This window comes from Chelonoidis abingdonii, chromosome 9, assembly GCF_003597395.2.
Source record: "Chelonoidis abingdonii isolate Lonesome George chromosome 9, CheloAbing_2.0, whole genome shotgun sequence".
In the NCBI taxonomy this organism is placed as follows: Eukaryota; Metazoa; Chordata; order Testudines; family Testudinidae; genus Chelonoidis; species Chelonoidis abingdonii.
Window position 1 is genome coordinate 46,470,317 of NC_133777.1, and position 21,254 is coordinate 46,491,570.

General features: G+C 50.4%; 1 protein-coding gene and 1 pseudogene across 2 annotated transcripts in view; both read right to left on the minus strand.

The window, feature by feature from the left end:
* LOC116822600 (COMM domain-containing protein 4) overlaps window positions 1-21,254 on the minus strand; it is a 65,989-nt gene that overhangs the window by 5,056 nt on the left and 39,679 nt on the right. The window contains exons 1-4 of one of the 2 annotated variants that reach the window (XM_032776599.2): window positions 3,357-3,434; window positions 1,715-1,786; window positions 1,007-1,072; window positions 10-49 (exon numbers count right to left, since the gene is read on the minus strand). In XM_032776599.2, coding sequence (XP_032632490.1) covers window positions 10-49; window positions 1,007-1,072; window positions 1,715-1,786; window positions 3,357-3,359 — 181 coding nt within the window. In that variant the 5' untranslated portion in view covers window positions 3,360-3,434. Of the gene's footprint in view, window positions 1-9; window positions 50-1,006; window positions 1,073-1,714; window positions 1,788-3,356; window positions 3,435-21,254 lie in introns of those variants that run through there. The other variant, XM_075069499.1, reaches the window with a different exon arrangement.
* Window positions 9,379-21,254, minus strand: part of LOC142047280 (zona pellucida sperm-binding protein 3-like) — a 46,704-nt pseudogene continuing 34,828 nt past the window's right edge.

Here is a 21,254-nt window from a genome sequence, read left to right on the forward strand (position 1 = left end):
AACACTCACCAAACTTGGCATCCGACGTTAGCTTCAGGATCTTTTCATACTGCAAGAGAAGAGCAACACCCAGGTCCATCAGCCCCAGGGGACCCCACTCCCAGTGCACACGGCACAGTGCAGAATGATCACTGAGCCCTCACTGAGCAGATTCCCCACGGGGCAAGCAGAGCCAGGGTAAGGCCAACACTCCACAAGAGGTGTCTGCTTTCGGGTGCACTTGGAGTCAATAGAAGCGGTGGAGGCTCAGCACTTCTGAGTAATGGGGCCGAGGTGTCTCAAGGGAGGACCCAAATTACTAGAAGCTGCTGGATTTAGCCTAAATAACTTGCCCAAGGCCACATGGGTGATCGGGACTAGGACTCCTGAGTTCCTGGCTCCCACTAGCCGAAGCTGCCTTCACAATGGGGGGTACAGGATGGGCCATTCCCACTGGCTGCTAGTGCTCCAGCCATGTCCTACAGGGAACCTCCACGATTCAAACAGTGGGTCAGCTGCTGTCTGCGATGGGCGTTACAAATGGCTCAGCCCCATGTCCTCGAGTGGCCAAACCCCCTTGCTGGGAGACCTCAAGGGAATCCGTGTTGTCAACCACCAGCCACTCCCCTAGCGATGGCAGGGCCAATGGGGTGGATGAAGTGAAGCAGACCACACAGGACCCTTAGAGAAACAGACACTAATACTTACTAGTAAATACTTAGCAGCCGTACAGCCCTTTCCACCAGCAGATCTCCCTGATGGGGGAGTGTCACTGGCCTTATTTTACAGGTAGAGACACAGGCTTTAGGCACCCTGCCCAAGATCAGTGGCAGAGCTAGGACTACAACCCAGGTGTCCTGACTCTCACTCTGATACCCGCCCCACACACACTCCACCACACTGCCTTCCCTGAGGCTGGCCAGCTTGACATGGCCACTCAGCCAGAGGGAGGGGAGACTTAGTCTCTGCGATCGCTGGATCCCTGCTCAGTGGGGCTGAATGTGGGAGAAGAATGCCCTTCACTTACATCAATCCCCTCTCCCTGCAGGTCCTTGAGCACCTGGACACAGATGAGCTTCAGCTTCACCGAGGACTGGAAAGGAGAGAGCAAGAAAATAAAACCCCACCGCAGCACTGGGCCCAGTGGGCGCTGCCTGGCAGGAGTCTGAGCTCCCCTCAAAACACACGCTCTCTGCCACATTAGGGGGACCCATTTCAACCTTGCCCTGCCCCACCCAAACAGTCACTGGTTTGGGTTGTTTTTAAACCACTCACTTCTCTGCCACTTTGGGGAGCACCATGGTTTGGATTTCAATGAGACCCCCTGAGTTCTGAATGCAACAGTCAGGCTAAAGCCCCAGCCAGCTCTTGTGCTGCACTGAGTGTATTGCTCGAGCCCTCAGTCAAAGCGTGTTCTATGTTCCTGAGCCTCTCCCCGCCCTCTTAGGGAAGCCCGGTCAGCCAGAGACAGGCGCAGAGTTCACACTGGTCGCTCAGGGACCTGAGCTCTCCCCCTTCACGAGACACACCGAGTCCCAGAGCTCAGATCGGGATGCATCACTCAGATATTCTCATTGCTTCCCCAGGCCGTAGATACTCCTCTCAACAGCCAAGTCTTCGTGCTTTGGCTGATTGTCTGGTTTCACAGCACCCAATACCGTCTCTGGGGGAGTTTTAAGAGCAAAAATTGCTCAGATCCAGAAGAAAACAGAGAAAGAGACAGCTTCCACTTAACTATTTTGGCCAAGGTGCTGATTTCAGCCAGGACCCAGTCAGGACAGTCCAAGTCTCCGCAGAACCGGAACCTCTGGAAGGAGAAGATCGGGGGCAGTTAGGACCCAGGTGGCCTTTGGGCCAGGGGACGTCAGTGGTAGAGTGTCCTTTGCAGGGCAGCCCAGCTCTTCTTGCCAGAGCAGGGAATCCTCATTTCCCACAGTTATTGCCGCCCTGCCCCCACTGCACCAAAAGAGCAGCCCCTAGATTTCTCTCCTCTCTGGGTACTTGGCTGCCCTCATCTCTGGTCTCTGTTCTGGCTGAGCCTGCTGCAGAGTTGGAAAGCAGCTGGGTCGATCTGGAGCTGTACAAATAACTCTCCTCCTCAGGCCCTGGGTCTCCACTGTATAATGCCCCTGCAAACTCAGGCATAGCAGCTCCGTGCACGGAGGTCATCAGCCTTTGGAGCAAGCTCCTGGGGAGAACGACCGGATGCAGCTGGCCGAGCTCAGCCCTGGCACAAGGGGATGCAACTGCCTTGAATTCATGGGCTTCCTCCCAGGCTGAACTGGGCCCAGAGTCTGAGAGAGAGATATTCATCCCCAGAGAAGGAAAGAGATAGATGGGGTTGGGGTGTGCCCAAAGGGATCAGTCTGATGAAGGGGTGGGGTGAAGGTGGGGCAGGGCAGATGGCCCCTTCCTGTTTCTAATAGCTACCAGTTAGGCCACAGATTCAGCAGTTTAACCCAGCAAATGCTGGTAGATACCATGAGCCTGAATCCTGGAGCAGGAGCTTTATACCTGCTGCAGTTACACAGCGAGAGCAAGGGCACAAGTCCCTGGCGTCTCATGTATACAGGTCCCCAGGCTACAGAATCAGGCATAAGCCTCTCGGAGCAGGGGGCAGATGTCTGGGTTGAGGGGAGAACAGCTGATTTCCCCCCCCCACCCCCAAGTGTTCAACATTATCATGGCTCTGAAATTATCCTTTCCCATCATCTTGTTCCCCGGCACATCCAGTGCTGAAGCCTTTATTACTCCCTGCTTTGGAAACACAGGTGCTGCTACAGCAACAGCCCATCACTCCCAGCACCCTACCTCCAGCCCTGGCTGCTTCAGAGGAAAGATGCATTATAAAGAGTTTTCACTTGCCCCATTCTGCCGTGCAGCACTTGGGGGGTGTGGGGGTGAGGCATTTCCATCCTGACCCCTGCAGGCTACTGGCCTGCACCCTGAAGCATGAGATTCATGTACCCTGAGCACACTTAACTAAGAAAGGTATGAGAATTCAAAGGGCTGCCACTGTGGGTTCCCTGGGCCAATTACCTACTGTGCAAAGGGGCAGCTCTTTCTGTTTGCTCCAGCTCCTTCCCGGGGCCCCACTGATCTCAGGTCACTGGAGGGAGGGAGCGAGCAGTTTTTAAGCCAGACACAATATGTAACCCACCCCCCAGAAGCCCATGTTAGGAAGCTGATGACACAGGCCTGGCTAATCCCAATCACTGGGCTAGCAACGGGGAGTCCTCAGCCATGGCTCCAGCTGTTACCCGGAGTCCCTGCTGCCTCAGGGACACAGCTCTGCATCGCCCCAGACCCCCAAATCCCAGTAAAGCACTGACACCCCCCCTCCGTCCCCCCCAGCCGTGCACCGCGCCTGCGCTCACCATGGTTTCCGGCTGCTTCTGGACAGCCTGACCACGCCCACGGCAGGGCCGGAACCCATCAGCTGATCTCGCAGCGCGGTCAGCTGACCACAGACCCCCAGGCGCTGCAGCCTGTCAGCCGCTCGCTGAGCTGGGTCAGCTGAGCGTAGATTTAGTGACGCTTCAACCATGGAGGCGGCTGGCCTATTGCAGAGACTGAGGCTCAGCCGGGGGCAGCTGCCCGCTGGGGTGTTACCGAGTCCTGAGACAAGGTGGGGGAGGGGATGGCTCTTATGGGGCCAGCTTCTGTTGGTGGGAGAGACGAGGTTTGGAGCCACACCCAGCTCTTCTTCAGGCCAGGCCGTGTACGCTTGGCTCTCTTACCAACAGAAGCTGGGCCAATAAAAGCGATCACCTCCCCCTAGGGTGAGCAGATGTCCTGATTTTTAGGTCTTTTTCTTATATAGGTGCCTATTACCCCTCACTGCCTGTCCCGATTTTTCACATTTGCTATCTGGTCACCCTACCTTCCCCATCTTGTCTCTCTAGCATCCTGGGACCAACACGGCTGGAACAACACTGCATCCAAAAAAATCATGAGTTTGAAAAACTGCACCTACTGTCAGGGGTTCTTTTCACTTGGTGTCTGGTTTTTGAGGCTTCAGGTCTTACGTTTTGAAGCTTTTTCTAAGCAGTGCTGGAAAATGACGGGGTTTTTAAATGGAAGCTGAGAGTCGCACATAATCTCATGACTCCATGAGTCATTTGCCTTAAAGCCCCAATTGTCATAAGTGAAACAGCTGATAAAGTGAACTGAGAGTAAATCCAGCAGCCTGCTTTGTTGCTAAATTAAAGCAGTGAATGATCAGTTTTACTGGGTAATCATCACAAAGGCCAAAGAATGGGAGCCCACCTGCCCTACCCCCAAATTCTAGGGAAGTTCTGATCCAAATGCCATTGCTTGGGTTTCTCTCTGATGGACCAGACTAAACCCCTAAATCCAAACATGTCCAGTCTCGGGGAGTTCAGATTTTGATCTGAATCTAGAGCAGGTTTGGTCCAAGCTCTTCCAAAAATGTGCCTATGACACACTGCCTGAGAGAGGAGGGAAGAAGAGGAAGCTTTGGGGGAATAGGGTAGTTCTGTGTCATTACTGAGATGCATTCACTTTCAGACCAGCTTGATGCTTTCCTTAACATTGCTGTGGGGAATGCAGGAGGGATTATGGATGGGATGAGAGGGCATCAATGCCTGCAGGGAGGGTTAACAGCTTAGATGGGCAGGGAAGGGTCAGGTCAGCCAGGCTTTGACTGTGGGCTGGCTCCTGATCACAGCATTTTCCTATCTCCCTGCCCACCTATTGGCTTTCCAGCCTCGGGCCCCACACGCCTTTCCCCTCTCCAGCTCCCTTTTATTCAGTAACTGGCCAGGAATATCTCCATGCTGCACTGGGACACTGATCCCCTTCCTGTGTTCCTGATGCAGACAGTCTCCCGCAGCTGAGGGAATTAAAACCAGCTCTGCAGAAGGAGGTGAAGCTGTGTCTAACAGTAAGGAGGCCACTGAGAGGCAGGGTTTAGGGCAGGGGTCAGCAACCTTTCAGAAGTGGTGCGCCAAGTCTTCATTTATTCACTCTAATTTAAGGTTTTGCGTGTCGGTCATACACTTTAATGTTTTTAGAAGCTCTCTTTCTATGAGTCTATAATATATAACTAAACTATTGTTATATGTAAAGTAAATAAACATTTTAAAAACCTTAAACTTCATTTAAAATTAAATTAAAATGCAGAGCCCTCTGGATTGGTGGCTGGGCAGCGTGAGTGCCACTGAAAATCAGCTCATGTGCCGCCTTTGTTACGCATGCCCTAGTTGCCTACCCCTGATTTAGGGCGTAGCATTTCGCACACACCCAGGATTTAGGTCAATGGAAAGGTCGTTCCCTCTGTGGCTGCACATGGGAAGTAACCAGCCTGGGCATACTAAGGGGTGGAGGGATGACGGAGGAGTGCCAGCTCCCTGCCAGCACCACACCTTGCACAGAGGAGCTGGGGAGAGCTATGCACCTGCCAGGTACATCCAGTGGATTAGGCACCAACTCCTCTGCCTCTTCTGCTGAAGTGACTAGTTCCCCTCCCACACACAGTCCCCCAAAATGATGAGAATGTTGCAAGCTGAACCTTGTAGGGTGAAATCTTGGCCCTGGTGAAGGCAGTAGCAAAAACCTCCATTGGCTTCAATAGGATTTCACTGGTAGCATTTCCTCTCCCACATGGACCCAACCTCTTGCCTCCCCCTTAAAACACTGTCCCAGGAGATCTGTCTACCCTTGGCCCCTGGGCTCCTGTTCAAAGCAGCGGGAGCAAAATGGCTATAAAAATATTGAAACACTAATCTTGGGGCTGACAAGGCCCGAGCTAATGTCACTGCTCCATTGCTTGTTTTTGCTGCAGCCTTTGCCCCACCCTTCATCTGGATAGTTAGCCTGTAAAGTGTCTGGGACAGAGACCTTGTCTTCATCCTGATCTCACACGTCCTGTCACAGCAAATGGGGAAACTAAGGGATGGGGAGTTTAAGTGACTCACCCGAAATCACACCAAGGGGTTGCACGCTAGCCGAGAAAACAAGCTTTTAACTAGCTGTTGTGTCCAATTTCTCACACTCTCGGGTTTTTGTTAAAAGCCAATGTTTATACAGGACTTAAACATTAATCTTTTGTGCAACTGCATTTAACACTCCTATTATTATTTATATTACAGTCATGGGCACCAGGTTCGTATAATTTTGGTGGTCCCCAGAACGGGTCCAAGCAGAGCCATCTCTGGAGCAACTGCCCCGGGCCCTGCGCTTTGGGGGGGCCCCATGCTTCAGGGGGACGTGGGTTCCAGGCAGAACTCTCCGTCCATAGGACAGACCGGGGCAACCGCCCTGGGCCCCACGCTTTGGGAGGCCCCATGCTTCAGGGGGACGTGGGGTCCAGGGCAGCCTGGAGGGTTAGTGGGGGGGCTGATGCTGGCAGTAGCAAGTGACCTGGCCCCAGCCCGTCTCTACTCCACCCCCATTCCACCCCTTCCCCTAAGCCCCCACCTCTTTCAGGCTTCTGCCCCCTCCCCCGAGCGATGCTAGGAGCCGGTGGGGCAGAGCGGAACAGGGTGGGCTGGGGCCAGGTCGCTTGCTGCGGTCAGCGCCAGGCCCCCCGCTAACCCCACAGCCCGCCCTAGACCCCACGTCCCTCGAAGAGCAGAGCTCCCCAAAAGCACAGTAAGCCCAAACATTGGTGGAGCCAGGCCCACGTTCCTAAAAACTGGAGGAGCATGGGCACCATGGGCCATATAACTCGCTGCCTATGATTACAGGAGCATCTAGAGGCTCCAGCTGAAATCAGGGCCCCATGGTACTTGGTGCTGTGCATACACAAAGTCCCTACCCTGAACAGGTCACAATCTAACTAGGCATGACAGGGCCAGAGGTAGTGACTTGCTCAAGATCACACAGCAGGTGAGGCCAAGCCAGGATAGGGTTGCCAGGTGTCTAGTTTTTGACCAGAACACCTGGTCAAAAAGGGATCCTGGCAGTTCCGGTCAGCACCACTTACCAGGCCATTAAAAGTCCAGTTGGCACGAGGCTGGTAGACTCCCTGTCCGGCTCCTGGGAAGCAGCCAGCATGTCTCTCCAGCTCCTAGGTGGAGGGGCGGCCATGGGGACTTCATGGGAACTGTGACCAATGGGAGCTGCGGGGGCAGCACCTGCAGATGGGAGCAGTGCGCAGAGTCCCTGTGGCCACCCCAGGTCTACCAGAGGGATGTCAGCCACTTCCTGGGAGCTGCCTGAGGTAGGCACCGCTGGGATCCCAAACCCCTCACCCCCTGTTGCACCCCAACCCCCTGCCCCAGCCCAAAGTCCCCTCCTGCACCCCAAACCTCTCATTCTTGGCCCCACCCCAGAGCCTGCACGCCCCAGCCAGATCCCAACCTCACGCCCCATCCCAACTCTCTGCCCCATCCTGGTAAAAATGAATGAATGAGTGAGTGAGGCTGGGGGAGAGCGAGTGACGGAGGGAGGGGAATGGAGTGAGCAGGGCCTCGGAGAAGGGGCAGGGCTGTTTGGTTTTCTGCGATTAGAAAGTTGGCAACCCTAAGCCAGGAGCAGGACCCAGATCTTCTGAGGCCCAGTCCAATGCTGTAGTCTAGCCCCAGGCCTATGGTACCTCTCAGTGCCTGTTCTGAGAACTGTGCTATTGGTTCTGATGCAAAATAAGTAAAAGCCATGTTAGATTTTTAGCTAGACTCTAGTACAGGGGTAGGCAACCTATGGCACGCGTGCCAAAGGCGGCACATGAGTTGATTTTCAGTGGCACTCACACTGCCCGGGTCCTGGTCACCAGTCCGGGGGGCTCTGCATTTTAATTTAATTTTAAATTAAGCTTGTTAAATGTTTTAAAAACCTTATTTACTTTACATACAACAATAGTTTAGTTATATATTATAGACTTATAGAAAGAGACCTTCTAAGAACATTAAAACGTATGACTGACACACGAAACCTTAAATTAGAGTGAATAAATGAAGACACGGCACAGCACTTCTGAAAGGTTGCTGACCCCTGCTCTAGTACCTGAAGCTGCTGGTCTCTGCTCTGCTGGGAAGGAAGCAGAGAGAGGGAGGGACAGGGGCCTATGGAATAGGAGAAGAAGGAACCAAAATAAGAGAAAGGAGGAGGAATTTGTTTCTCTCCTTTTACTCCTAATGACGCTAGGCAGGGACATGCTATCCCCATGTAGGAGGTGGGGAATGGAGGCCCAGGTTCAGGAAAGTGGCCACAGGAAGCCTGGGGCCAAGAGGGGAACTGAACCCAGCCTCCCGAGTCCCCACCCCGTGCCCTACCCCTGGGGCCATTCTTACAGTCCTGGCACCGAAGTCCCACCCCGTGCCCTACCCACAGGGCCATTCTTACAGTCCTGGCACCCGAGTCCCCAACCCGTGCCCTACCCACAGGGCCATTCGTACAGTCCTGGCACCCAAGTCCCCACCCCGTGCCCTGCCCCCGGGGCCATTCTTACAGTCCTGGAACCCAAGTCCCCATCCCGTGTCCTGCCCCATTCTTACAATCCTGGCACCCGAGTCCCCACCCTCAACATTAAGTGAGGAGTTACTGTATTTTCTCTCTTTTTGTTTTTAATAACATTTACCTTTTTTTAAGAACAAGGATTTGATTTTTGTGTCCTAAGAGGTTTGTGCACATGTTGTTTAATTAGCTGGTGGCAACAGCTGATTTCCTTTGTTTTTTTCCCTCAGTTCTTCCCTGGGGGTGGGGGGAATGACAGGGCTTAAGGGTACCCACAGGAAGGAATTCCCAAGTGTGCCTTCCTGGATTCTCAAAGGGGTTTTGCACCTGAGTGGTGGCAGCATCTACCCAGCCAAGGTCAGAGTAAAGCTGTAACCTTGGGAGTTTAATACAAGCCTGGAGTGGCCAGTATTAATTGTTAGAATCCTTGTGGATCCCACCTTCTGCTCTCAAAGTGCCAGAGTGGGGAATCCGCCTTGACAGCCTGTAAATAACATTCCTTTAGATAATTTGTTACAGGATTGGTTACAGGTGCTGCCCTTGGTGTAAGATCTAGGGTACCAATTGATCTGGGGGTAACTGATAAGTTTCTCAGGACTGGAAGCAACTTGAATAGGGTGTGGTTTTTGGTGTGAGCGACGATTTACCACCAAGTCCAGTTTGTCTGGATGGCAAGATAGACTGGAGAGTCTGTGACTCCAGGGCAAGGCTGTTACGGTGATCAAGGAGCTCACATTTGTTACTGGCTTGGTGAAATCTATTTCTAGAACACCATCAGTTTGAGGTGTCTGCCCTGTTTTTGACAGTCTGCCCTGAGATAGGCCCTCACAGTCATGAGCCATTCCAGACAGTGACACCTTCCCCCAGAGACCAAATGAACCAGAAGAAGGGGTAGAGTCACCTAAAGTAAGACTTTTCCTCTCTGATCTGCCCTTCCCACCAACCCCACCTCCATGGGGTCCTACTCCAGCTACTCACCTGTCACTGTTTGTTGAAGGAGCAAGCCTTGTTCAAGGCATCTGGGACTTGCTCAGCTGCAGTGACTTTCCGATAGCAGGTGAAATAGATCTGGAGAGGAAGTGGGAAGAGAGGGGCTAGGACCATCCCAGGGGACACTCACCAACCCCTGCTTAGCCTGGGAGATCAACTTGGAGTAGAAAGCTGAAAGCTCACCAAGTTCCTGGCATCTCCGGCAAACCGGTGAACTGCAGCATGTTTGCCTGGGCCTGGAGGATATGAAGGCTAAAATGGTGTCATCTCATCTCCCATCCAGCAGGCACCTAGAGAAGAACCAAGGGACAGTAAGAATCTCTGATCAGTCTTGTTTTAGACTTGAAAGGGCTCCCAGCTCTTACCCATTGTAGTCAATAACAGTATAGCAGGAAGAGAAGTCCCTGTCTGGGGTCAGGCCTTGCTGGAGCCCTAGGTGTAACAGTGTGAACCAAAGGCTGTGAACCAGAGTAGGCCTGGCCTTGGCAAAACATCACAGTAGATATTAGCTAACACCAAGTAAGCAACGTGAGGGTTGCCAAGGTTAATGCTGCAGAGATTTGCTGATGCTGCAGAATTACTGCTGCCAGCATTTCTGTTCTTTGGCACTCTGAAGCCAGTTGCACTAGCAGAGAACGCCACTTACCGATTCAGCAGACCTCAATGTTATTCAGAACCAAAGACCCCAGGCTCGGTTGGGTGGTGAAGGTGCTTGGCCAGGAGTATCATCAGCAAAGCACGGTACTAGTGCCAAGTCTAACAGGTCACAGGGATGCCCATGACAAGATAAAGACTCAGGTCAGGACACCAGGGTCCTGTCCCCACAGCTGATACACAGATTCCCTACCGAGTACTTCTCCTTTTACACACTGATACAAACAAGTTTCATATTACACTCCAGCTGTTATTAGTTATGGCCCTTATCCTCTCCCTGCTAGTTTGAACAAAACAACCTTATCTGTTATCCTATCATCCAGGGCCGTCCTTAGGATTTATGGTGCCCTAGGTGAGATTATTAAACTGGTGCCCCCGTGCCTGTCTTGCTCTTAGCAACACAAACATAAGCTTACAGTACTGGAAAACTTGCCACATGCATGTTATTAAAACCAGTTTAACTTAATTAAGCACACTGTAATGCTGATGGACTAGCACTAAAGAATTAACACTATAGAAAAAACTCTGATTTGACAGAATGATGCAAATAATATCATTTTTTTAAATTTGTCAACATTTTATTGGAAATTTCTATGAAGAGGTATTGAAACAAGATTAGTTTTAATTAAAGCAATCTTTCTGGACTTTTTTGCTGCCCAACAATCAGTAATATATCATCATTGACAAAGACAAGTGGATGTCTTGTTCGATCTGCAAGATAGCAAGACCAGTCAAGTGTTCCTGACTCATTGCAGATGTGGAGATAGTTTTTAATGGCTTTAGTTTTTGGAAAAGACTCCGTTCTCCTTGAATGCTACTGCTACAGGAATTTAGTAGAATACGAGTTGGCAATGTACACATTAGGCTATATGTCACAAGTTTACTGGTATGAATCCTGTACAATGCCATCCTCGATTTTTGGCATGTGAACAACTCAATTTTTCGTACCAGTTCAAGTCCCATTTGAAAATCACAACGATCCCTGGCTTCAGCGAGGATTTTAGGTCAGGTGTCCTCAACGCGGTGCCGCGCAGGTCCCTTGGCACCCGCAGGGGCCTCTCCGTGCACTGCCACTGACTGGCTGGAGGAATAAGCATCTGCCGAAATGCTGCCCAAAATTCAGGCATCATTTCGGCAGATGCTTGGTGCGCGCCCCATCCAGTCGGTCCTTCATCTGTTGTCGTCGCAAGACGAAAATAGGTTGGGACTCTGCTCTGGCAATCCTCTTGCACTTTAGTCATTAGTTCTCTGTGGTATTTTCCTATTTCGTTGCATTTTAGTCCCATCAGCCCGCTGCCAGCTGAGTGAAAGGAACCCAGGCCGACATGAGGTTGAGTGGCTCGCCGGAGCGGTCTCAGCCTCCAGCCTGCTCCAGCCCGCTGCCAGCCTGGGGTCCATTAACCTGGGGCGTCCCCAGGCCAGTAGTGGGTGTCTGGAGTGGGGGGCCCGGTAGCCGGGACCTCTGGTGCCGTGGGGCAGCAGCCGGAAACCCAGAACATGGCGGGCTGAGCCGCTAAGCTCGTCGCTCGTGCATCAAACATCAGCTCGCGTGCCACCTTTGGCAGTGTGCCACCGGGCCGAGCTCCCACTGCTCTATACTTGAGTAAGGAGATGAGCATATTACAGTTGTTGGAGGGCTCATTTAGCAGTAACAGGGCTACTAGAAAGTCCGGTCAAACAACTCTTTGTTTTCCTGCCATGAATTACTGGTCCACTCCTTCCCCATACCAACCTTGTCACATAATTGTCAACAACCTCTCATTTTTCTGGTTTATTGGCTAAGATTAATGATTATTTTTAAAAAAACAAAAATTGAAAGGTGAATTCGTTGTTAGCCAAGCATTATTTGGCAAACCAAGTTGTTAAATGACACTTTAAATTGGCAAAGCAGGCCACCTGCATTTCATCGCTTGGCATCGCCCCCACGCCTGCTGGTCCAACAGCTGCAGGATGGGCGAAAGGAGCATAGTGGAAAACTGCAGGACCCACAAAATCCATCGCTCTTGGAGCGTGCAGCCGTACGGCACCAGCAAAAAGCAGACAACAAGCCCTCAGTTACTGATCACTCACGCCACGTGGGGCCGCACCCAGCCGCCCAACGCCTCCCAGCCATGCCCCCATGGCTGAGTAAGCAACGACCGCAAGCATCGCCCTTCCGCCACTGCACCACCATGACTGTTGTAGCCCCCACGCACCCACGTTCACCACTAGTGGCCCGCGCACCTGTGGAGAGCCCACATCGCAGGCCAACCCAGAGGCACAGGCGGGACAGGACAGGTTGTCGTGCGTCAAAGCCTCCCGAGCCCGCCCTCCCCACTGTGCTAGCTCGAGCGCGCGGGCAGCGGCCACACATCCCGAGCTCCCAGCGTGCGCACAGAGGACTGAGGACTGATTGCGTAATTTCAACGGTCTGCGAGCTTAAACGGGCGAGGCCAGTGGGCAGGCGGAAGACAGAATGGGCTATCCTCCCTGCTGGTTTGGGAGCCATGCCCCTCCCAGCTATCGGCATCTGCTGCCCCGCAGTGTGGCCTGATGTAAAGAAGCAATGGCCGATCGGCCTGAGGCTGTATTTCCCCACCCGTGTTTATTCATGGTGGGTGATCTTTCCCCACATTCCTGCATGTTTTCTTTCTCTTTTAAAAAATAACCTTCACAGATTACAGGTGACTCAGTCCCTATAGAGTATTTGGACAATTAGGTCCTTAGATGCTAGGCAAAGTGGTAGTTTAATTGCCTATACACGATGTGATGCTTAAGCTTGAGGTTCTAGTTTTTTTGCCAAGGGAATGCGCCTAGATACTTAACTTTTGGACTGTGGCTGCTGCTGGTTACCCCGAAGCGCTTTCCATGCAATTCTCCCCCTCCCGTATTGCATTTGAAAGGAATTGTGCAGTTACAAGTACTTAGCTACATACCCCTCACTTACACTGCTTGCAAACACACATGTCCTTTTGTGCTGTTGCAATTACGTGAGCATGGTCTGATTTTCACTAGAACTAAGTCAAAGGGAAGAATTAATAATTCTATATTTTAAACAAGCCAAATTTTCCAGACCCTGTGTATAAACACAAATATTCATCAATGCACTAGCGCATCGAACAAAAAAAGACTGCTATTGCCTCCGTTTAATATGTAGTGTGTCTACGGACAAAAAAGCATGTTTCACGATACCATGTTCATTTTTTTATTTTAAGCACGAGGCACGGGCGGCAACATCACCGAAGATGTAATCGTACAAAAAAAGAACTGCGGCTCGCGTCGCCACAAAATCAGTAATTTGGAGGCCCTAATGACATCTTTAAACAAATAATTAGAATCATTCCAAGGCGTGCCACATAAGTCCTTAATAGAACTTTGACTTGAACATCCCCAATATTCATTCATTTTCTTTTCTGAGCACAGTACGTATCCAATATCCATCAGCCATATCCTCCCAACACTAGACATAACGGAGCTTCCCAATGCACAGCTCCATTTCCACTGTGTAATTTTGTGAGTTGGGAATTTGATCAGCAAGGACTCTCCCTCTTATCTTTGTTAAGGAATGGAGGACCTACGCGACTATTGTTGGATAACATGTTTCACGAGTATGGTTCTTCGGCAGTCGAATGACTCATTGCGGAATATAGTGTCCTCCGCCATCGAATGCCCTAGGTATAGAGCCTGTGACTTACCTGGGTTCAGATTTCTACCAAAACTAAGTCGTCCTACCGACAAGCAGCTTTTTGTGGGTGTTCAAAGTATAGGACACAAATCGACTGAAAACCTGTAGGATCGTCCAAGTTCTCTACGTAGTACGCTGTGAGAGAGTAAATAAGTAAGCTTTACAGGCTTTTAAAAAAGATCTTTAACATAATCCCATCCCTACAAACTTTCTGAGAAAACACCACTTTTTTATGAGCAAATACCTTCGTGAAATCCATATTCCTAATCCTAAACCTGCCCATTTCTCTAGTACATCGATTAGCGTCAAAAACTACTAAAAAAACTACCTGTTCACGTCTCTGTCCGATTTGATCCCCTTTTATAGCAGACACAGGTTCGCTGTTAAAACATTGGATTGCTAAATCCTGCCTGAAAAGACACGCCGTTTGCCACAACATGTCTTCACACTCCAGCTACGAAATCAACAGCTCTACATACACCCCAGAAGTATGCCCAATAAAAGATTGAAACCCTTACCCACCGCTTCCCGTGAACAGATATAAATTAGCTTCATGTAAATAGACTGAGGCGAAAAAGTGAGGAGAAGGAAATATTCATTGACATCTTCCGTTCAGCACTTCCCCTGATCGAAGAGCGGGATGCCATTCAGTAAAAGATGTACTTCTTTGAAATGTTACCGCTTCAGATGCAGAATAAGTCTTGAAAAGTCAGAAGAACTTGATAAACATATGTTGAGACTTCTATCCTTCCATTTGACCTTTACGCTTCCTAACCTGAGCTCTAGCTGAACCCTCTTCTGCTTAATACCAGCTCAGATTTGATCATCGCTGCCACCAGCACAAAATTACCCAGCGTTTTTCGCTCCCTTTCTCCCCAAACACTTCCGGAACCCCAATATCTCAGAAGCCCTGGCTCGTTACCACAAAGCAAAGAAACCACTTTCTCTGTCTCCCCTCTCCTCCCAACCAACTTCCTCTACTTGCTAACCTGTGAGGTACATGCACATCTCTTACATCACCAATCACTAATAAGCTCTCCTCCTCTATTTCCACAAATGAGGACCCAAACCCCAATAAAGAAACAGAAATTAATTCTTCTTTACTCTATCCCCCGACCCACCAATGTTCCTTCTGTCTCATAGCTACCCCTAACGAAGATACTAACCCAAGAGCATTCCCCTCTCCCCTTGCGTCCTTTAGATTTACCCCCAGAGAGAAAAACTGCAAACAGTCTACAATGAAAGCTTCATATATATAACAATAGGATAAGAAAAATACTAAGTTAGAATGCACTCATGATCCTGCTGGATTTCTTGTGGATCAATACTACAGGCGTTCTATGTAGGAAGTTGATTTCTAAAAGAAAATATACTGAAATCTCAGTTATCAAAAAGAGAATACTCAATTTTAGAACAGTTACTACACTGAGCAATACTACACACTATGTAACATACAAAAAAACTACCACAATCAGTACTAATTATTTTTCTATCTTTGTACTGACATACTTTGATAAACTGAAATTTAGCTGAAGATAGAAAAAAACAAATCCCTCTCATCTGCCTGCATAACAATAGACCAAAGAACCCAAACATATCCCTCCTCCCTGATGCTTTTGCGAAAAATCCGTTTCCTATTGCTCTACTTCTAAAGGGTGTCATGTGTTCTCCTTTTAGTTAACCTTCACAGGTGAACGAAACATAACCCTTAACAATCTTTACCAGCGTATCCCCACAATTAATCTTCCTTGACCCCTCATTACCTCCGCGACAGCCAGAAGCCGGGAACCACGGACATGGACCATTTCCCCCCCACGTCTGCGCAATTCGCGCTGTCCCAGACTATCGTAGACACATATTGTCTACTTTCCACTCAGTTATACCTCCCCATTTCTTCTACCTACTTCCCTTAAGTTTTTCTCGCGTCCTTGCACTGCCCAATCTGACTAATCGGCTCTATTTTCACAGTGCCTATCGTCCTTGGAATTAGCGTCCCATTCTTGCCAAGTCTTGGAAGGTGGGGACGTAGCTTAAAAAGGCCATAATTTGAATTAGGTTCTTGAACTGCTTAAACTTGTGCAGCTGACGTGAGTGGGAGGCAAGGCAGGTAACCACCAGACATACATACAGCCCGCATCTACCAAGTTAGGACCTGCCCCCACCTGGCTCCTCCCTCGCCTCGTCTCTAGGGCCCCACCAAGGCATCTCTGGCGCCAGTCCCCGCGTGCATCGGTCACCCTACGAGCCCTCGCACTGGCTTCTCTTAAGCATCGGAAACCCTACTACGGCTGCTGTGCCTCGTGGCACCCTCGGCACTTGCTGTTGAGCGTGCAGCAATTTCGCACTGTCTTAGGATCCCCCAGCGTCGCATCTTTCAGCCACCCCTTCTGCTGGGCTGCCTGCCTGTGGCTTCTGCCTTCCTCCTCCTTCCCCCGGCCCTATTCCTAACTTCCTCCTTCTCTTCCCCTTTCCCCCCTTCGACCAACTGTCCTGGCCGTGCTCCCTCCCCTCTCTCCTTCCTGCCCTACCCACCCGCCTGGCCCTCTGCGCCGTCCAGGCCCCCCTCCCAGCGCGATACATCGTGCCTGCTGCCGCCTTGCCCACGTCACCTAGTGCCTTTGTGTTTACGGCGGCTTTGCTTCGCACCAGGACCCCAGAGGTGCATCCAGCTGCCCGAAGGCGCTGTAGTCCGCACGGGAGAATCAGTGCCCCCCCCGTCCGACCCACCCGCCACCCGAAACACTCCCGAACGTCCGCTGGGCGCGGCACCAGGTGGAGCCAAGAGCTTTGTGTTAGAACAGAAGCGTCCCCATCGTCTCACTCCCCTACCACCCACTTCAGACAAGAGGGGCCAGCCTCCGGCCATCGACCGCATTGATAATTACTGCACAGCGACCAGGTGCAATCGAATGCTTGATACAGGGAGTCCGCAATGATATCTGCGTCTAATGGCCCTCTCTCCAACAATAAACCTGTCGCTTTGTGTGGGTATTGAGAGTGGCTCAATTCCCTACCATGTCATTCATCTCTTGTATTAGACTCACGCCCCTTGCGTTATCAAACTCTGATACATCTGGATTGTGTCAAATTGCACAACTCCTGATATATTATGAAGAATTCAAGGCCCAGGCAATTGTAAGAAAAACTTTTTGTATCCTTTAAAGAAAGATGGCTCCGGAAAACGCTTAGGGTGTTTTATTGCATGATAAATTAATATACGCTTTTTGGAGACTTAGAAACAATCACGTGAAATAAAACGTCTTAATTAAAGCAATGTATGCTGGTAAAGTCCTCTACTCGCAATCAAGAATCCTGTCATCCATAAGTTATAGATGCCTATTCCCTCTCTACAATCATCTCAAGTTTCGTCAACTGAACATCGGAATTATATCCTTTGTGTATTAAGACTCAGGAATGAAGGTCATGTGCAATATTCATTCACCGACGTAGAAGAGGTCCGCTTGAAAAAGTCCACCCTCGGCTATTTAGCAACTAGAAAAACCAACCCAAGGCCAGCTGCTTATTGCCTTACTTGATTATCAGAACCAGGGAACCTCAAAAGACCGCCATTTATTTTCTCAAATTGAAGAGCGGGAAGGGGAGCCCTAGTGATTGTGTGCGGTCATTGCACGTAATGATTCCAGATAAAATTACCCAGCAAAACGAGAATTCGAAGCCCCAGCATGTTGCCAAACCAAGAACTAGTGGACGTTGATCATGTCAAGTGCCTCCTAGTGAGCGAAGTATAGCATCTCTACCCCAAGGTATAAACGACCACCGAGATATTGAGTCCACTCACATACTAACTATGGGTAAGCTCGACACACTGCTCGGTGTAGCAGCGCGTTGTAGGTGGCGGAGTCGGCCCAGGCCGGCTGACGTTTTTGATAAGGTGCAGAGATCTTGGAGGCGCAGCGTGCAGGAGCTTGTGGGGGAGGGGCTATTCTGGGGCCCTGCAGCCCGAGAGTGGCCCGGGATACGCGGGAGGCCGGGGTACAAGCCAGCTTGCTCCCTTGCCCTAAGGCATGCCCGACGGTGTGCTTGGGGAGGGCTTGGGGAAGAATCCTCCGCGACAACTATCACCACAACGCAGAGGCGGAAGCAGACCTGGCCCCCAGCCGCTCCACTTCGGCCAGCTGCCCGGCGCCGAGCGACGTTTCTGGCTCCCTCCAGCCAAAGGGGATTAGGGCATGGTGCGGTTCTCTGGGAGAAGGCATTCTGAGAACAAGAGCTGGCAACCAAGTTTGATTTAACGTGCGGGTCTACCTTATAATGCGCCGGGAGGAGGCTTTAGTCTCCTGGCGGGATCGAGTTATCATCGGGGCGCCAGGGGGGTATAAGTACCGATATTAAAAGTGGGCAGACACAAAGAAGCGCGCTTGATGACCCTCCTGAACAGCTTAATGATAGATTAGCTGATGCGGCTCTCTATAGCCAAAAATGTCGTTTCAGCATCTACTAACGTCAACAATTTTGTGTATGCCTAACTTATACCCTGCTTGTGCTATACCTCTGCAGATCTCTACTTCTCCTAAGACATCAATTATATAACGCATCCACTTAATCCTAGTTCCTGTCTGCATGAGTTGCTAATCTTGTCCGCTAAGACTCATCAACTCCTGCGAACCATTCTCCACTACGTCATGGGCTATGTAGTTGTGTACGACCAATCAGTAAGGTACAAGAGCAGATGGCATCCTTTTTTCCCTGACGCTACAACGATCACGGCTTTTGCTGCTATTTCATATCTTTCGCCGACACTGTCGTTCTCACAGCAGCGCACACCCTTGATTCGTCTTAATGGACAGAGGGGTCTATTGAGGCACATGATATGTATCAGGAGTGGTGGTGCGACATTGCGTGCGGCGTGCGAGTGACCCAACCAACGAGCACTATTCGCGGGTCCAACCGAGATGCGTTCCTGGTTTTGTCTCCCTTTGCTAGCTCCGTTGGCGGCCAAGCATTAAAAAACGTCTAATCCTGTCCACTTTTCCTGACTGCCCTGGGCCCCAAATCTTATGTGACCTGCAGCAGTTCAACAGTATACCTTATGGAGTGTCCTGGGCCAACCCAGCGCAATCTTTCACCGCCTGTGACGCCCACGCCCCCCACCATGCCAGACCCCGACCCCGGAACAACTATTGCCCCCGCACTGGATCGCGCGCCCCCGCCCTTCACCGCCTCTCACCCTTCGGGTCCTCCTCTGTTTCTAGTAGCTTGCAGATCTTGTAATTTGAGATCTTGACCTTCTTCTGATTTTATAGGAGCAGTCCCTCTCAGGTTGGAGCGTTTTGCAGATCTTATATTATGCCTAATACCCCCCCACTCTCCGACAATCCCCCGGATTTATTGCACACTTCTCTGTCACCGTTTATTGTAAAAGCGAATCTTGAAAACATAGAATTGGATACTGTTAGACTAGAACAGGTGGCTTCGCTCCAAAATTGTGTGTCTGCATGCCTCAGAGGGTCACAAAAATTAACATGGAGGCTCAACTTGACCACCAGTTCACACCCCCACCCTGCCTTGCCTTCCCTGAACATCTATCCAATTGTGTAATCACCTAACAGCCAATGATTTCTTACTCTTTCCTTACGAGGGAGGCCTGCCACTCAAAGGCGATAGCGGGTGAAAGGAGCTGATCACCGGAGTACAAATGATTCTTCTTAGATGGATACCACTGGACAGGAGAAGCAGCCTTGATGCAACTAAGACCCCAAGGAGTTCGTTGCCAAAATCTTTCGAGATTTCAAAAAGCATGGTCCAGCAGTGTTTAACCTTACCATCTGGTTCTCCCTTTCTTCCACCACTGAACAAGCAACTGCGCGCTTCATGGGATGCCCTTTCAAACAACCCTGCCTTCAACATGACTTCCACCTCCTGGCCTCTCCCAGGCGCTGCCCAGATCGACTCTCTGTTGGTGCCCGCCGCCTCTACTTGGTACAATGTCTGATGCCGACACTCTTCCCTGTGGAATGCTTCCTTGCCCAAATCGTCTTATGCAATATAAGCTGCTCACCTCTGTAAAAGATTTTTCCTAGTGACTGACCTCAAACTGGTCTGGAGCCGTCTGTGCCAACTCCTGCTTTGCGGTGAGGAACAGGGTCGAAATTCAACTGATCTGCGACAAATCGTGCGACAAAACAGTCTGCACTCCCAGATGAAGTTCTCTGTAAAAACAAATGCAAAGTGCTCCACTTGGAAAGGAACAACAATTTCACACATACGACTGAGAAGGATGTCGTAGGAAGACGTTGCGAAAGAGACAACTAGGGATCATCGTGGTGACCCAACCAAGCGTCTAAATACGCGCAGCCACCAGCTATGGTGTTATCTGTTACAAAAAACTAACGTCGAACGTAGCGATTCCTGATCGCTATCTAAACAGTGTGTCTTGAAGAAGACACGAGAATCATGTCTGCCCTCATACTCTGCGCTGTTAGGCCTTTGACACGTAGAGCGGTATGCGTGCCCAATTATGCCTGGGACACCGCATTTGCAAGCAAAGATGTTTAGAAGAAATTGGAGGAGGATACTATCTAGGACAGGATTAGAAGCACAACGATGATGAAAGTCTTGGCGTATACCCCTATTGGACCTAAGCCGGAACGTTCCCTGCACTAAGACATTGGGGCCTGATGTAATTAAAGGAGGACAGGACTGAGAAGGCGGACCATGAATAGTGCAGTTCACCCGGCTAAGAGAGGTTGTCATCAGAATGAGAGGACGGGAGAAGACCTCTGTTCCTAAGAGGGCCATCTGTGACTTGAAAACACAGATAGCAACTGGGCTGTAACACTTGAGCCGGGGCAAGTAATATGTGGATCTGGGTCGATTCCAGTGAAACAAAGTGTCTCATTAAGTGTCAGATTATGTGCTTAACACTGTAAGTACAACGCCGCCTCTTAGGGAGCTGTGGCGTCCCCACAACGATACTCCCCATCTACAGTGCGATCATAAATTTAGAGATATAAGCGAGCATTACATCGGTCCATCACTCAGGCTTTCTACTTCTAAAGACGTGCGATATTGGTCCTGCCATTGGAGGGGCCAGGGGACTGGACTTTTCCTTGATGCCCTCCTCGCGAAACGGTCCCTTGATCCCAATTCCGTGAGCGCCTCTCTGAATCTTGAATTTCTCAAAACACCTAATGTTGATTACTCCGCCCCCAAGCTGGAGCCCGGAAGACTCTGGCAGTGCTTACAGAGCTGTCACCGGTAGCGTTTTGCATGTGATTGTATTGGATTGTTTAGGACAGTCTAGCCACGTACATGAGCGGTCGTCTGGGCTTCTTGAGCCTCAATGGCTCACTGACTCAAAGCATTGACGACACAAGCCTTACGCGAGTATCGCCAGTTTGATGACTTGTTAATGGTAGTAATCCCTATATGAGTTTGTACGCAGGCAAAGATGCCTCATAATCAGGAAGAACCCTTTTTAGTGTTTTTCCATCGATTGCTCGGTAAAGACAGAGAAACCGCCTCCTGATTGCAGCAAAGTCCCAAGACCGAAATGCCTGAGAGGGGACTTTCTTGATAAGGTGTCTAA